This window comes from Lissotriton vulgaris, chromosome 6, assembly GCF_964263255.1.
Source record: "Lissotriton vulgaris chromosome 6, aLisVul1.2, whole genome shotgun sequence".
In the NCBI taxonomy this organism is placed as follows: Eukaryota; Metazoa; Chordata; class Amphibia; order Caudata; family Salamandridae; genus Lissotriton; species Lissotriton vulgaris.
In genome coordinates, this window is record NC_141694.1 from 1,754,001,534 (window position 1) to 1,754,020,068 (window position 18,535).

The window sequence follows — 18,535 nt, forward strand, 5'->3', positions numbered from 1 at the left end:
TAAAGGTTTTCTTGTTTTTTTGTGTTTTTCCATTAAAAGTATAGATTATCCCATTAAACTTGTGTCACTTTGTTTGTTAAAACGATCTCACCTATTTTTCTCGCTTTCTAGCATATGAAGCAAGATCGGGTTTAGGTGCAAAGCTGGCGTGGATTTCATGAGATGGGTGATATGTGGTTGGGTTTAATGGCTCTTGGCACTAGATTGCAAGTAGCCATGAGACCTGTTTTTTGGGGGTGGGTGGAGGACCTGTTGCTTTATGAAAGCAGTGGAGATAATGTCTTTAATTTAGGTTGAATAGAAATATTAATCTCAAGTGGCACAGGACGGGTTGGAATTCTAGTTGCTCATATAGGAGTTATTTTGCTAGCTAAGGGCAGCTTTGTAATACTGAAGATCTGAAAGTCTCTAGACAAGGACCAATGCTGTATGCTCATTCTCTTGGACCTATCGGCAGCCTTCGACACATTTGACCACAAATTAATCATTAAGGTACTGTAAGAAAGGGTAGTAGTGGATGAGGTGGTCCTACAGTGGTTCACCTGCTTTTTACAGAACCACACACAAAGAATAAAAATCAATAACTTCTTGTCGGACCGACACCCCGTCAGCAGGAGGGTACCCCAAGGATCAGTTCTCTCTCCGCAACTTTTCAACATCTATGTGGAACCCCTCACCTACATTCTCAAAAACAACAACATCCCCTTCCACCTTAATGCGGTTGACACCAGGGGCGTAGGAAGGGGGGTGCGGTGGGTGCAGGCCGCCCCGGGTGTCGTTACTGAGGGAGGTGGCAAAATGGCAAAAATAGGTTTTTAAAATAAAAGAAAAATTTGGGGCTCACAACAATTTTGGGGGAAAAAAGTATTCAATATTCATTTTGGGGGCGGGTTGACAAGAAATTTCCCGCACTGGGTACCACCTGACCTTGCTATGCCATCGGATGTCACCCAGATCTATCTCGAAACCTCCTCCATTGACGACATTCACAGACTGAACGACACTCTAAGAGAAGTCCAACACTGGCTAACTCTAAACCACCTGAAACTCAACCAAGACAAGACGGAAATCCTACTCCTCTCCAACAAGGAGCAGAACCCCCAAGTCACAGAATGGCTAAAAGCCATAGATGCGCACAACTGCAATCTCACCCTGACCGACTCCATAAAATCACTAGGGATCACTCTGGACCCAAAATTAGACATAGCCAAACACATCAAGAACTTCGCTAAGAGCGCCTTCTTCAACTTTAAACTGCTCAACAAAATAAAACCCTTCATCCCTCCCAGTGATCTCAAACAAGCCACCCAATCCCTGGTGTTGTCCAGACTGGACTATGGGAATGCAACCCACACAGGAACAGCAAAATCCAGATTAGCTACCCCTAGATCAACTCTCAGTGCAGCAGCCAGAATGATCACCGGAGAGAAGAAATGTGAACACATTTCGCCTGCACTCAGAGTACTAAAATGGCTCCCAATCGAAATGCGGGCCAATTTCTGAACTGCCTGTCTCACGCACAAAGTTCCACACACTGGGAAACCCTCCTACATGGCCGCCAAACTCAGGAAAACTGGCCAAACAAGGAACCTCAGGAGTACCAACACTCTATTCCTCATCCACCTGAAAACTTGCAAACAAAAAAAACACATTTCGATCCTTCTCTGGAAGTGCACCGAAAATCTGGAACTCCATCCCAGTCCATATCAGGACTAACCCTTCCTTTGTAAAATTCAAAAGGCAGGTCAAAGACCTCTTCCTCAACCGCTCCCTTCCGAATAGATAACTACTGCCTGAATGCAGACTCTTGTCCATTGAAGCACTCAGACACCTTAATATTAAGGCTTCTACCTCACCCCCCTTCTGACTCGTTCATATACCCCCCTCTCGGAACGGTCTCCCTTCTAGTCTAGGTATTTATCACCCTAAAACTCCGTGATCTCCTGTTATTCAATATGTATTCCGATATGAGTCATTTGACTCGCCACAAGTCTACATGTATACCACTGTTTTTTTTTTTTGCGATGATCTCCTGCTATGCAATGTTTATGCTGATCCGACAATTTCGAATTGCAACGAGTCAACATGTATACTACTGTTATTTCTTGTGTGATTTCCCTTCCTCTTATGTTGTAAAGCGCTCTGATACCTTCGGATCTGGCTAGCGCTATATAAAACTCCTAAATAAAATAAATAATAAAAGGAAGATGGTAGGGTAGAGAAGTGGTGAATGGGTAATTGAAGACTTAACATAAATCAAATGCATTCACAGCCATTTAAATATAGTTTTACTGATTTTTGTGTGCCTGGCACCGTTGGTTTTTTTTGTAATGTGTGTTCCTTCATTTATGCCCTTAGTACCTTGTCATGGATTACTACGTTGGTGGAGATCTGCTTACCCTGCTCAGTAAGTTTGAAGATCGGTTGCCCGAAGAGATGGCGCGGTTTTATTTGGCAGAAATGGTCCTAGCTATTGACTCAGTGCATCAGCTGCATTACGTCCACAGGTAAGAGAAGATGAAAAATAACTCACAATCCGCTTATCTTTTGCACTTTTCGTTCTCTGTGTATTTAAGGAGTAAAGACAATCATATGAATGTTGGTCAGTTCAGCAATCAGTAAACTCCAGAGTTGAGTATTGCACCTTGTGAACAGTCTCAAAATCTGAATAGGCCTTTGATGTGTACACATTTATTTGTTTGTATATTTAAAAGATCTGACACAGAGGGGTTGTGTCTATTTTTGTCTTGCCTTTGAGGCCACTTTAGCTGTCTCGCCACAATATTGTTTTTTTTTTAAAATGCATATTTGATATACAAGGGCTTTTGTCAGGGGGCTTCATCCATTGGTGTGTTTAGTTGTCATTCACATTTTGTTTTCATCCACCACAGCCTGGGTGAATGGGTCAACCCACTTGTCTGCAGAAAGTTACTTTCATTTTAGTTGAGAAACTGTTTCAAAGTGTGCTTTTGTATTTTACTTTTCTTAAAACCATTAAATACCAACTAATAATTCTGCCTGGGCTTCAGGTGCCTCATTAAATATTGATTTTAAAAAACATGTAACAAACAGTAATAAAGTGCATGGAGCGGCTGAAAGACTTATTTAAAATTACTTCAGTATTAAAACCAGCCACATCTTTGAATGCTTTTTAAATTTAAAATTGGTATTGCAGTCGTGTATACTTGGTATATTTTCTTGTTTTTGTCACCTATGCTTGCAGCAGTAAATGAAACAATCACTGGCAAAGCCAAACGGTCTGGTGTTGGCTGCCAGCTTTTTGGATTTGTCGTTGCCTGTTTGGGGAACGTTTCTCAAAAATTCTAGAGGCTCTGCAATATTAGGAAAAATGTTTTAAAAAATGAACAGAATGAAGATGTTTGACATTCAAAAAGCTATAGTAGTCCCTAGATTTGAAGGACTACTTGGTCAGTTGATGTGTACCTTGTGAAAAGGAAAAATGCCTCACTGACAGTGAAGTTAGCCGATGGCTGAAATGTAAGGTGCAAGATAGATGCGATGAAAGCCAGTGAAAGAGGGGGCTGGCTAAAAGACTGTTGACGTAATTATTTATATATAATTGTACTAAAATCAAAAGGCCTGGGACAACGCCAGACATAATACTGTAACTAGTACACAAGCTTACCACGGCCAGGACTTTAGCAGTGCTTGTTTAGTTTTTGAAGTATGCCAGAGATGTACAGTGTTGGTGACTCGATTGCTGTTTGAATCAATAGAACAATGACGGGTCAGCAAAATGGTCTGAGTTCATTATTTCTTAACTCTTAATTTGGCCACTTTCACTAAAGTGCACCAGCCAAGTAGCCTGCTCGTGCTAGAGATATATAATGGACATCCGGAGGGTAAGGGTCAAAACCTGAACATACAAGGATTTCAGCCGGGTGGACTCCTGGGGGAGTATGGAGCGGTGTGAAGCACTTGCTGTGGAGTTGCAGCGATCACGAGAGAGGAAAGAGAAAGAGATTGGACCTGACATTAAAGCAAAATACGTGCGGGCCGAGACTTGTAATGGTTCTTAATGGATGTTACGCAATTTTACTTGAACGCATTATGGGACCGTATATAATCTTGTTGCAAGTGGGTTGGGCGCTCCTTCCAGGGGGGCCTCCATTCGGCGAATGCGTTTGAGAAATGCCGACATCTCGGCGGCCCCTTAATTTTCTGCGGGGCCAAGTCATGTTGGGCTGTATCTCCGGACACACTTGGTGAACCGGAAGTAATCTGACAGCTGCACTGGGAGCGTCTCTGTGCTTGACCAGGAGCAGCTGGGGTCCTTTATTTTGCGTGAGTTCGCCAGGCCGGAGGATGTAGTAAGTGAGGTCACAGGAAGGAGGAAGGAATTGTGCTCAGGCAACACTAAAACGGACGGATGAGACGGGGTTATACCCCGGCAGCGTTTAAAGCGAGAGGGAGTGGGGTTTCCTCCGCTGGCCCGGATGAAAGGGGCCCCTTTTTATGCACTTGCTGAGTCATACAGACAGGAGCTCTCCTGCACACTGTGCTCATTGACATGCTGCCACAGGACGCAGCTGGAACTCTATCACGTCGCAAAATGAAGGAAACTATGTTGCTAGCGTCGCTAATTATATGATCTGAGACGGGATGTTTGAGGTGTATCCATCGAGAGAGTTAATTAAATATTTGGCAACGGTGCATGTTACAAGGCGTGGCTAATTTGTCTTTCCGTGTTAAGCTTGTTTTAGTATCGTGAAATGCAAGTTAATTCTCATAGCAAGATCGCTATTAAAGGACAAGGATAAACAATAAAAAAAAATCATGGTGATTTTTTGGTACAGTGCCAGAGTATATATAGTTCCGGCAGACATTGTTTGAGCTGCGCGGCCCATTTTAACATGTCCACATGCATGTTTTTAAGATGATTTATCTTACTGCAGGTATGAATCTATTCTGGTCGGGGGTTACTAACAAAAGACCATTCAACAACACTGTATCGTGGCGTCAATGTGCACTGATGAATATATTTTTTTGGAGCTCAGCCTCCTTTTAGCATAGCAATGGTTTACGAAGGTAAAGTACCTTTACGCAAAAGTCAGATGCATGGTTTTTGCAACATATTGGCATCATAGGCTTAAAGGGGCCAGTTAACAGGTAGAGAGCCGAGCCAAGGGTCTAGCTTGAGTCTTAGAGCCAGCGTACTAGTTTAGCCAAGCCTTGAAAAATTAAGCTATGTAGATCATGTAACTAATAACACACAAAATGTGATAACGTTTCTTCAAAAATCAGAAAAGTGTATTTCTTTAATACGTGGAAGTATGTCACATTATAACATTGCACTGGGAAGTACGTTTTAAAAGTGATAGTTTTTAAACTAGAACCACTAGTAAGCTAAAACGCAAGACACTTTTCATGTAAACCCTGTACTGGCCCAGATTATTCTGACTATTAATAAATCAAACATCATAGGTTTTTATTCAACTGGTATTCTGAACTAACATATTTGAAAGTGCTTTCATACCTGATAATGACATAAAAGGAGTTTTTCGAAATAAGATAAAAAACATGCACACAATTTAAGCGGGAAGCTCCGATTTATCCCGGGTGTCTGGCTTCACGATGTACAGATCTGCCAGTAAATGGCTATTAATGTATCTTTCCTTATGTTAAGGCATTGTTTTTACCGCTGCATTTTATGTAGTGCAAACCCGTCCCGAACGTATTTTAGCACTTTACATGAACACAAGTTATATTACATAAGGTCACATTCATTGTTTATAGGCTCAATCAGATGAAATGATTTTTCCAGATTCGTAGGATGCTGAGCCGCCGAGACTTAAACCTGGTTCCCCAGTTCCAAAATCAGATGCTCCTGCCGTAACGCCACACCTTGGGTATAGAGACAGTGGCAGGCAGAAGTCACATGAAAGCTTGACTCGTTATGGGCTTGAGGTTCCATCATGATATTAAGCTGAGCTGGAGCCAGGCCTTGCTGGAAACTTTTAGTGGCTCGCCCACTACTATATAGGCGCTGGAAGTAGGACCCCCAAAATAACCATGCTGGTGTTCAGAAGGTGAATGCACAATACAGATCACTTGAATTTTGTTTTTCTTCTGGTAACATTTGCTTTGCTTGAAAGACAGAGGTTAAATGTCAGGCAATAACGTCTGGAAATGGCTGTTTATTCTTTCGACATGGTGAGTGGTGTTTACTTTCAATAACTACAAAGCGAGATGATTATTTAAAGTGAGCTATGTGGCAATCTTGCAGGGGTAGAGGAGATGTAATTTCTTCTAAGACATAATAACATTTAAATGGGAAACAACATTTTACAACGCAGAGCGAACCACCTGCTGCAGTTACAGTGCAGTCTTTACAACAAATGCTTCTTTACCACACATATCATTACAACAAAATGCCTTAGGGAAAGCGGCGTTGGACTTTAAAGTCTAACACTTTCCCTACTGTTGCTCAGACTGGAGTTGGAAGAACAGAAAGCATTTTGTTCGGCTCCAAATGTATCAAAAGCTAATCTTCTTGTAAGTATAGTAGGATCCTAAGAGTTGGAATAGTACATTATATCGCTCTTTCCCTAAGGCATGTCGTTGTAGTGATATGCGTGGTAAAGGAACGCGTGGTAAAGACACATTCATTGTGAAGACTGCAGAGTAACTGCTTGCATGGTAAAGGCATACCTAGTTCCCACCTACAACCACTTTAAATACCTGTAAATTAACTCCACAGACGTTCCAGACTCTCTTAGCAGTTCGGAAGGCACCAATGAAGTGCAATTTTTTTCAAATTCTTAACAAAAACGTTAGTAGGATCAGAAATAATTTGACATACTTATTTCTTAAAACCCGATTTCAGCACATTATCGTTTGTGTTCTTTTTATCAGTCAAAATTGTGTCTGAGCAAGCTTAGTTGTTTTCAATGGAAAATGTGCTTTTTGTAAATTATACTATGCTACTGTGCTTTAGTATTATATTTGCAACGGTGTTCTCCAAAACACACCACCAGATACATACTTCAACCATACCACTTTCCTGCTGAATATATTTGCTACGCTTGTTCTTTGTGTGACACTTGGAATTTTCACAATCCCTATGACTTTGGTGATGCCACATTGATGGCAGCATCCCCGCTCTGAAAGTTGTCAATCATTTTCTTCTTCCCAAAAAGTTACTAAAATTAAGAGACATAAATCTCATGTATGAAATAAGTTTCCAATAAAAACAAAGAATGGGATTTGCAAATAGTACATTGCTAAAAGATTTATCAAATGCATTTGTTTGATAGTGTGATGTTTCAAGGTACATATAAAGAAGTCTTTCAACATTGTTTTTAACCGTAGTCTAAAACATGTCATTGTCTTTTTTAGGTCGAGGTAATATCCGGTCTGCCGAAGGCAAAACCGGAAGTACCGAGATTTAATGATTCTTACTATGGACTATTTGTCCCGCCTCTGTTTTTGCCTCTCTCCGATTGGCTGGCTTCCTAAACGGAGGCCAGCCATTGGAAGAGAGAGCTGTCCCTCCGAATAGACTCCGTCCTTTTCGGATTTGGAGGTGTGTTCGGTGTTCTTCTTTCCACTTTTAGGCCACAGCCATTCTGAGAACACCGAACACGCCCCCGAATCCGAAAAATTTCGGAAGCTTGAGGCCGCCATTTTCCTGCTGGTAAAGTTGAGGTAGGCTGCTCTTTCCTCGTTCACGCCGTCTTTTTTCCCGCCCCCTCCCGCTGTCCGTGTCTTTGTTCCCGTTGTATCCCTCCCCCCTCCCGCTGTCTGTGTTTTTGTATCCCGCCCCCCTTTGTTGTTGTGAGAACCAGCTCCGATGTTCGGTCTTGTTGTCAGTGTCACGCGTGTCCTTCCATTTGGTGTTCTATGCTAATTTCAGATGCATTTCCTCTAGCAGACACATTACCAAGAGGGGCGCTTGTTTGTCGCATGAGTGCCTTCTTCAAAAGCTAATCCATCACGGTAAATGTCTGTGCTCGCGCAGTAGGGGTGCAAATGACACTCCGGGAAACAGACATCCATCTCCAGCACAATAAGAATTCCGTTGAAAATATACATACACACGACATGGCGGACCACTTAACACCCACCTGTCACGTGCTCTCATAGGAAGCCACGCACCAATCCAAAGTAGGCAAAACCTCAACCTGTAGCCTCCCCCTGCTGCTGTGGCGTCATCAGCCGTCGCCCGCCCTGAGGGGCGTCCGTGCGCATGGTCGTCATACACACCATTAGGCAGCAGGAGAAAGACAACGAAAAGAAGTCACATGACTTGTTTGCCTACGCGCTGTTTGGGAGAGGGAAGATGGCGGACGGGGAGGGCGAACCGGATCTGGGAGCCAAAGACGACAACAAGAGGAGGATGCCACCGGAGTTGGTGCAGCATCTACGGAAAACCCTACGAGGCTTGGAGACCCGGCTGCGGGAGCAAGCAGCGTGCGAGGCAGCCACAGTGTCATACTGCAAGCGTTTCTGCCAGGTGAGAAGGGCGGGAGGCTAGGAGAGAGACAGAACCGCGCTGCTGCTGGAGGGGGGCGGTGCGGCTGCAGTCTGTCATTGCTTCCGCTGGGCCTTTGTGTTTTCTGCGCAAAGAATCGCCTGCTTCTGTAACAGCGGGTGGTGCTGGATGGATTCTAACTAGCTCTGTTTGTAGCTAGTTGTTGGCCCTGCAGGAGAGTGATGCCCGTGCTTGTTGGATGTAAACAACATGATGATCAAGTGTACCCAGGGCTGCTGTTCATGTTTAATCTAAATATCTAGGCTCGGAGAATTCACACAAACATCCCCTTTTCCACAAGGAAAAGCATAACTCGTTCCGCGAGCAAGTGATGAGTGAAGATTGTATGTGTTGGTGCATTTTAGGCTGACGTGTTTTATTCCTTGCACTGTCATTAGCAAGCTGCATTGATGAGATGATCGTTCATTTTTAACCGGGACCCAACTGCATGTCTATCATCACCACATAATGCATTTCGTTGTTCAGCTGATGGATCTGCTGATTATAATTACTATATTGTTTGACCATGTTATAATTGAACTAATGGTTTCATTGAAATGAAATCGTGCCTTGGAGTTGCGGCTAGCACATATAATTGGTTGATAGTTTAGTTTGCATTTCCCTGGCTGTGCTACTCTATATAGTGAATTTGTAAACTAGCCTGCTACCACAGCTTATATGCTGCTAGACTGTTGTTTACGTGTTACGGTAATGCTGTGGTGACAATCGCACGTGTCTGGTGCGCCTAGAATATTTATGTTTTCACTTTGTCTATTGTATGGTACTCGGGTTTGTCTATTGTATGGTACTCGGGGTGTACGTTATATCGTCATTATGTTTCGGAATGTATATGTCACTGCCTGATTTGAATTGTAAATATCTGTGCTTTAAGAACCATGGCAATATCTTTATATATATATTTTTTTTTAACACACGCTTGCTTATTAATGCTATCTTTGGAAGTCTTTTTGATGCTGGGTAAAATCTTTGTCCCTGGGGGTCAAGAGAGAGGCAATTTCACTAACGTAACATGCTTTGACTGACAGTTTGCAAATTAGCAGTATATTTGTTTTTTTGTTACTGTACACGACCTTGCGCCGCTGTTTGTAAATCATTCTTAATTTGAGCCTCGCTACAGCACACGCGGAATTGTCGACCACCTGCATTAATGTGACATATATTTCTACACACATCGATCTGGGAGCTAACCTTAATGCCCCTTTTTCCTGTGACCTTAGCCCGCATTGTTTCAATTTCAAGAAAAGTCATACGATGGGCAGTTTTTTTTAAGACTACTACAACGCACTAGTACACTTTTCAAATGACTGAAAAATAAGCATCTTTAACACACGCAGTACAATAAAGCACTTTCACAGGTTTGCATCAAGGCTCTTCTCTGGTGTTAAAACTCGTGCTGTCGCGAAAAGCGGAGTATGGCTCCCTTATACAACATTTTGCTTGGACAGCATAGTGGAAGGCAGTGGCAGAACAAGTCCAGCAGCAAGACAAGTGACCCTGAAAAACAATTACATAAAAACTGCAGAAATATGTGTATATGTTACTTGTGCTTTGCTCTTTTCCGACCTCATTCACTAGTTTTGTGAAAATGTTACCTGGCTGTATTAGGACACTAGCTCAGATTACCTGGGATGTTAACATCCTCCACCAACAGAAGCCATCAGATTTTTAGGTCTCGGCTAAGCGCGCGGGAGCGCGTTCTCGCCGAGAACCTATTGTTGCCGTGTCTGCTTTCCAGGACACAATCCTGGCCGCGCGCATCGCCTTGGAGGCGATTTGAAACTGCCACGCGCACGCGCGCTGGGGCCAGTCGCTGTCTCCTGGGAAGCTCGAAACACGCATGCGCATACACACAGAAACACACACGAGCGCCCATGCATGCACGCACATACATACAGAGACACACCCCCCCGCCCCCGCACACATACACACACACACACGCGTGCACACACACACACACACACGAGTGCACCCAGCCCACCCCCGCCGTCGCACACATGCATACACACACAAACACACACGAGTGCACCGAGACCCCCCCCCCCCCCAGCCCTTTTCAACTTACCAGGCCAATTTTGGGGGACTCCGCTCTCCGCATGCGGCAGGGACCGGGCATGTGCAACACTTGTGCAACCTCCTTCTGGCGGCCCCGGGGCTCTCCACCGCTCACAGGAGCCCCGGGCCGCGGGACGCTTTCACTCCGCCTGCCTCCTCTTCCGGTCCGGACGCGGCCCCGCCCCCGTCGACTTTGCCTGACTTCCGGTGAGGCTGCGCAGAAAATAAAGCTGGGCTCGTGAGTGAGTAACAGTGACTTCTCCAGTATTAGGGGTGTCTTTCATAGATTCACATGCTTGAATATTCCCCGTCGTCGAAGTGGGAGTCCCACGGTACATAAATAGCAGTAATATATATGCATGTATACATGAGAAATATCATAAATAAAAAATACATACATATTATGTAATAGAAATGTAAACTTGAAAAAATACCATAGAGCAGAATAGGCCCATTGAAAAACCCAAGGGAGAATTCACTTTAGTAACTTATAGGAGTCATTATGTGTTGGTCCACATTCCAGCCAATCAGGCTGTAGCCTCCTCTAGAACCTTCTCCTCAGAAGCCCAAGTCCTCAGATTTTCTACCGCACGTCGTGTGAAGGGAGTCTCCCTGAGCTCTGCTCAGTTATTTCCAGTTTCTACCTATTTTTCTTCAAAAATGTCTTCTTCAAAGAAAACTTTGTTCAAGGCTTGTCCATCCTGTGGAAAACTGCGCCTTTTTCATGAGGATCCACACAGTAAGTGTATTTACTGTCTTTATCCGGACCACGTTGCCTCTACCTGCAAGTTCTGTCGCAAATTTCCCCCAAAGACATTGAGGGACAGAGAGGCTCGTCTCCTTCTGTGGCTACAGAAGTTGAAAACATCTGATAATGTGGTTTCCGATGTTGAGAGTATGTCATCTGGTTTTTCGAAATCCTCTCAGAAGCGTGGGTCTGAGACTGAAGTTCCCTCTCCTTTTCTTAAGAAGAGTAAAAAGTTGGGATCTTTCAAGGATGTCTCCTCACAAGACTTGCTTCAGGGCGCGCCTACGGGACCAGGCTCTCTGGCGTCTCGACCCAAAACTATGCCCTCCGCATCAAAAACGGGCATTGGCTCGTCGACGGGCTCGTCGACGCGTCCGTCGACGTCTTCAGCGTCTACGAAGTCCGTTTTGGCAATTTCGACGTCGACGACTACTTCTTCCATGTCGACCAGCTCTGCCACGACGACGATCATCTCGTCGACGAGCAGCCAAGAGGTGAGACCCATCTCGTCCATTATTATGATCTCGTCGATCAAACCGTCGAGGAAGAAATCATCGTCGACGCACCCACCGTCGACGGTTCCTCCGTCGACGAAGAGCAAGTCATCGTCGTCGGCGCCTGTCCCGACGACTGGATCTTCCTCGTCGACGACTATTCCGTCGACGATTACATCTCCGTCGACAGTGAACCCCCCGTCGACGGCTGCTCCGCCGACGACCTCCTCGTCGACGGCAAAGATTGCAACTTCGTCGACGGCCTCGTCGACGACCAAAAAACCATCGTCGACCAAGACTAAACTTCCTACGCCGGATTCTGCGGCGCCAACGAAAAAACAACCAGAGGGTGCTAAGGCTGTACAACTAGCGTCGACGGGCTCGTTGACGACACACCAACCCCTACAGACTACTGCCACCTTCAAAGTGGTTTCTACTTCGTCTCTCAAGACTGTACCACTTATACAGTTAAGTCCAATTAGGAGTGGATCTCAGCCTCCAGAAAAATTGTTTCAATCTGGAGCAGAGGAATCTGGAAATGATTCTGAAATGGATCAAATTTATCAACCAGCATCCAGTCCATCAGAGTTACACATAAAGTGTCAGGACTACAGTGACGAGGATGAGGATGCGGATAATACCGTCGAAGATGGGAATGTACTTTTTCCAATAGATAGATCACAACAACCAAATTACGAACACTTTACACAGATTCCTCTGTCTATGGTGAAAAACCTGCAACATATGCTGGATGACTACAATCGTAGGTTTCCACCATCGTTGCCTCCTTCCCCAGCACCTCAAGTGCAGCGTTCTCAGCCTCCAGCTCCACACCCTCCGTCTCCGGTGCCTCGACCACAGTCTCCAGCACCTAGGCTTCAAGCTCAGGCGACTGTTGCACCTACGTCTCCTTTGGGTGCTGCTCATGATACAGATAATGAGACTCAAACTCCTCATAACACTGGGGATAATGACACTGATGATGAAATGCAGGAATGGGACAATTATAGGGCACAGACACCCTCTACTCCACCAACGTCGCCAAGAACTTCGCCACCAGTGGATATCGCGAGTTTCCATAACCTTATGGTTCGCGCAGCGAAGAGGTTCCACTTAACGTTGGAAGCACAACAAACGGAATGCTTTTTGTATGATTTTAAAGACTTACCGCAACGCCAAACTCATACCATCCCTATCATTGACCACATATGGGAAGAATGTCTAAAGTTAATGGAACGTCCTAATTCCATTCCGGCCGTTCTACCTAGATTGGACAAAAAATATAAAGCGCCGCCTACTTCTCCGGCCTGCTTAGTTTCACAACCTAAGGCAGATTGTTATCACTCAGGCGGCACAAAAAAGGTCTCGAAATCCAGCCATACCCCTGACATCCCCGCCTGATCAGGATGGCCGTAAATTGGACTCAATTGGAAAGAAATTTACCACGATGGCAGCGACAACGGTAAGAGCTTCCAACGCCTTAGCCATACTAGGTCGATACGACCGTCAAATGTGGTCCGAGATCGCTGGTCTACTCCCTCAAATGCCCGACTCCATCCGGGATGAAGCGCAGGCCATCATTCTCGAGGGAGAAAAGATTTCAGCGGAAATAATCGACTGTGCCGTCGATATAGCCTCTACTGGCTTCCGACAACTGGCGGGTGCTGCAGTCTTGCGCCGTCAAGGCTGGCTGAAGTCAACAACCTTCCGTCCGGAAGTTCAATCCAGAGTGTTCGATTTGCCCTACGATGGTGAGTCTCTGTTCGGTAAGCACGTTGATGATGCTTTGGAACTTATAAAAAAGGACACAGATACAGCAAAGTCCTTAACAACTCTTCAATATCGAAAAAGGCCATTTCGTGGGGCACGCGGTAGAGGAGGAGGAACCTCTACTTTTCGGGGCACAGGCCAATATCGAGGATACAATTACAACGACAACAGACAAAGAGGATCCTATCAGTCCCAAAATCGTTCATCCACCTCCAGACCTTACCAACGGAAGTCCAACTACAGAGGTGGTGCGAACACCAGCAAAAAACAGTGAGAGGACTGTGCATCTTGGAGGTCGAATCTCGAAATTCTTCTGCAATTGGTCGCACATTACCAACGACCAATGGGTCTTGGACGTTGTTTCAAAAGGACACACCCTGGAATTCACGAAATTTCCCCCCGCTCGCCCGCCTTCGGGCCCACCTTCTCCCCATTTCAAGGAACTGTTGGCCCAGGTGCAGCTTCTGATCAGAAAAGGAGCCATAGAATTGGTACCGCAATGTCAACGCGGCAGGGGGTTTTACTCCCGTTTCTTTCTAGTGAAGAAAAAAATCAGGAGAGTGGCGCCCCATCTTAGATTTGAGGGCTCTAAACAAGTTCATCGCATCAAAGACTTTTCAGAGGCTTACCCTGCTTCAAATCTTGAATTTCCTCATTCCAGGAGAGTACTTTTCAACAATAGACCTTCAAGATGCATATTTCCATGTGCCTATTCACCCCAGGCACAGGAAATACCTTCGTTTTACAGTCGGCCAATTTCATTATCAATTCAAGGTCCTACCATTCGGCCTTCGATCAGCACCGAGGGTATTTACCAAAATCCTAGCCCCGGTGGCCGCCTACCTGCGCTTACAGAGCATCCAGTTTTATCCGTATCTGGACGACTGCCTGATAAAGGCCAGGACTTTCCAACTGACGCAAGAGCACACACAAGTCTGCATATCCCTGTTCGAAACGTTAGACTTCTCCATCAATTGCCTAAAGTCACACTTTCACCCTTCTCAACAGCGAGATTTTCTAGGAGCCTCGCTCGATTCTCGGCTAGGGCAAGTGTTCGTTTCACAGGAACGTCAGAGCCGAATGTTACAGAAAGTTCAGTTCCTGCAGTCAAGGCAGTACATTTCTGTCCGGATGTACAAATCATTCCTCGGCATGGCTTCCTCGTGCATTCAACTGATTCCCAACTGCAGACTGCACATGAGAGTCCTTCAAGAAGAACTAGACAGCCAGTGGAAGCAGGTATCAGGGTCGTTCGAAGACAAAATCCATCTAACGCCCCGCATTCAAAGAGCTTTGGAGTGGTGGGCTCATCCTCCAAACATAGCAACAGGTCGCTCATTCAAGGACGAACCACCAACACTAACACTGACGACAGACGCCTCCCTAGAAGGTTGGGGGGCTCATCTCGACGGGATGTCCGTGAGAGGAAAGTGGACGGCGTCTCAGCGCACTTGGCACATAAATCGCTTAGAACTACTGGCGATTTTCTTGGCCTTGAAGTCCTTTCAGAGAGTAGTGCAGGGACAGACATTGCTGGTGAGGACAGACAATACCACCAGCATGCACTACATCAACAAACAGGGCGGCACAAGGTCTCTCGTGCTATCACAACTGGCACAGGATATATGGGATTGGGCTCTCCAACATCAAATACATCTTCAAGCTGTCCATGTCCCAGGTGTGGCCAATGTGCTGGCGGACTCGCTCAGCAGAGCCCTCTCGGACAACCACGAATGGGAACTCAACCAACCAACGTTGGATTACATCTTCCAACAGTGGGGCCGACCACAGTTGGATCTCTTTGCAACTGTTCTCAACAGGAAGTGTCAAAGGTTTGCGAGCCGGCATCCACACAAGGAGTCGAGCGGGAATGCCTTTTCAATAGACTGGTCGAACGCCTTCAGCTATGCATTCCCTCCACTGCCGCTCATTCCTCGTCTGTTACACAGAATGAGATTCCAACCATGTCGGATAATCCTGATCGCACCCAATTGGCCGAGACGTCCTTGGTTCTCAGATCTTCTTTTGTTCTCTCTGACACACCCGATACAGTTGCATCCTCTGCCACATCTTCTCACAATGCAACAAGGTCAAATATGCCATCCGGATCCAGTATACCTCCAACTTCATGCCTGGAACCTGAGTACAATGAATTTGCACACATGAATATCGACAAAGATTGTAGGACAGTGCTAGCAAATGCTCGAGCACAATCTACTATCAAAACTTACCAGTTGAAGTGGAAGCGTTTCTGCGCTTGGTGCTCCACTAAATCACTAAATCCCATGTGTGCTCAGCCAGAACAAATCTTGCCATTCTTTTTGTCGCTAGCAAAATCAGGACTATCACACTCCACTCTTAAGGTTTTTCTAGCTGCTATCTCTCGTTTTCGCCATGATGGCGTAACATCTTTGCACTCCTCCAGGATAATAAGACAGTTCTTCAAGGGCCTTTTTCGGATGTTCCCACCTATCCGTCGGCCCCCACCTTCATGGCGACTCAACCTAGTTTTGTCTCAGCTGCTTTTGCCTCCATTCGAGCCCATCCATTCTTCCAATCTGAAATTCCTCACTTGCAAAGTGGCTCTGTTGCTTGCTCTGACCTCTTCCAGGCGCGTCAGCGACATTCAAGCCTTTACTATACAGCCACCGTTTCTACAATTCTCCAACGAGGCTGTTACCTTGAGAACAAATCCCAGTTTTATTCCTAAAGTTCCCAGTGACTTCCATCTCAATGAACCTATTGTCCATAAGACTTTCTTCCCTGCACCTCAATCTGCAGCGGAGCGCTCTTTGCACACTCTGGATGTGAAACGCTGCCTTAAATTTTACATTCAGCGCACAGCTACCTTTAGAAAGACTGATCAATTGTTTGCGGCATATGGCCCAGTGTGCAAAGGACAACCTGTAACTAAACAGACTATCACCAGATGGATATCGTCTGCCATATCCTACTGTCATCAACGGGCTGGCAAGCCCCTTCCTGCTCCGGCTCGAGCTCATTCCACGAGAGCTGTATCGACTTCTGCTGCCCTCTTCGCGGGGGTACCTCTAAGACACATCTGCAGAGCTGCTACTTGGTCAAGCAGCCATACTTTTACGAAGCACTACTGCCTGCAATCAACAGATGCCGCGGATGCGGCAGTAGGTCAAGCGGTGCTGCGGAATCTTTTCCGATAAAGGTGAGCCTCTTTTGCTACCCGCCTCCAGTCATAAAGGTATTGTCATGTTTGGTTTTTTATTGCTTATTAAGAGATATGTTTTGCCTAGACTTAATTTGTATCTTCCTTTATGACTAATGTACGGTTTACTGCTTTCTATTCTTATTCAAGCATGTGAATCTATGAAAGACACCCCTAATACTGGAGAAGAACAAAAGTTACTTACCTGTAAACTGTGGTTCTCCAGTATTGGTGTCTTTCATAGATTCACATGCGACCCTCCCATCCTCCCCTCAGAGGCTCTCTTCTCCTCAAGCATTTATACTTACTTGTGCTACCAGGACTTGGGCTTCTGAGGAGAAAGTTCTAGAGGAGGCTACAGCCTGATTGGCTGGAATGTGGACCAACACATAATGACTCCTATAAGTTACTAAAGTGAATTCTCCCTTGGGTTTTTCAATGGGCCTATTCTGTTCTATGGTACTTTTTCAAGTTTACATTTCTATTACATAATATGTATGTATTTTTTATTTATGATATTTCTCATGTATACATGCATATATATTACTGCTATTTATGTACCGTGGGACTCCCACTTCGACGACGGGGAATATTCAAGCATGTGAATCTATGAAAGACACCAATACTGGAGAACCACAGTTTACAGGTAAGTAACTTTTGTTCTTACTTGTTTTAGTAGTTGATAATGTTAATAAACAAATAAGTATATTTGTAATCATAGAACATTTTTCCAAACTCAGTAATGGTAGTTGTGTGCCCCCTGGTGGCACTGTAAGGTGCTGCTGCTGGTACGCCTCGATCATAGGAGCAGTAGTGACGGAAGAAGACCTCAGACCCGTCCATAGTTACAATTTCGTAGTTGTCAGGAATCATTTCTTCGGATTCAGCTTCGTATTCAGGCGGTACAAGTGGCTGTAATTTTCTGTGGTGAAAAAACATATCCAATCCCATTTCACGGCGTGGTGGCGCGCGCTGCTACCAGTCCTGAAGATTAGCATGCTTTCCATGGCTTGCGTCTTCTCACTGGCTGCGTCCTCTGCCTTATCTTCCACCATCTCCACGTTTGTTTTCTTTCTGTTTCCTTTATTCGTCTCTGGAGAGGACAATCTTTCATGAACAAAGCTTTCTGTTTACAAAACTTTAGGAAAGAGAGAGTATGTGTGTGTGTGATGTGTGTGTGTGATATGTGTGTGTGGGTGTGTGTGTGATATGTGTGTGTGTGATATGTGTGTGTGATATGGGTGTGTGTGATGTGTGTGTGATGTGTGTGTGTGTGATGTGTTTTCTATGTGATTCGTTTTGAAGCTGTTCATTTGTGTGGGTGCAAATGCAATAGGTCTCGCATTTGCCAGAGATTAAGCTATTGGCATTGTAAATGACAATGCCATTTATTTATATGTTTTAAAGACAAAAACATAAATGAAAATAATGTCATGAGCAATGCCAATAGCTCTAACTTTAACAATGCCGAGACCATTGCATTGTAAATGCTTGTTTTAAGCCTGTAATACACTTAATAGTTTGAAATCTACAATAATACCGGCTGTTAAAACAGTAATACAAGTTCTTTTTAAGGCACTCTGCCCCTTCACCCCTCCCCTGCTGATGACGGAACTGCTCCGTCATCAGCCACGGTGGCGCTGTGCTGATGACGGAGCGGTTCCGTCATGGCCCGCCCGACGCGCCTGCGCAACGCGGATTCTGCGCCTGCGCGGCGCGGATTCCGCGCCTGCACTGGGCGTTCTATTGAGCGGGCGGGGCCATGACGGAACCGC

The 18,535-nt window shown here is 45.2% G+C and overlaps 1 protein-coding gene across 2 annotated transcripts in view; it reads left to right on the plus strand.

Annotated features, from left to right (window-relative positions):
* The window catches only part of CDC42BPA (CDC42 binding protein kinase alpha), a 1,012,118-nt gene that overhangs the window by 314,127 nt on the left and 679,456 nt on the right, over positions 1 to 18,535 (plus strand). For both annotated transcript variants that reach the window (XM_086927989.1, XM_086927990.1), the window contains exon 5: positions 2,359 to 2,507. In XM_086927989.1, coding sequence (XP_086784115.1) covers positions 2,359 to 2,507 — 149 coding nt within the window. The remainder of the gene's footprint in view (positions 1 to 2,358; positions 2,508 to 18,535) is intronic.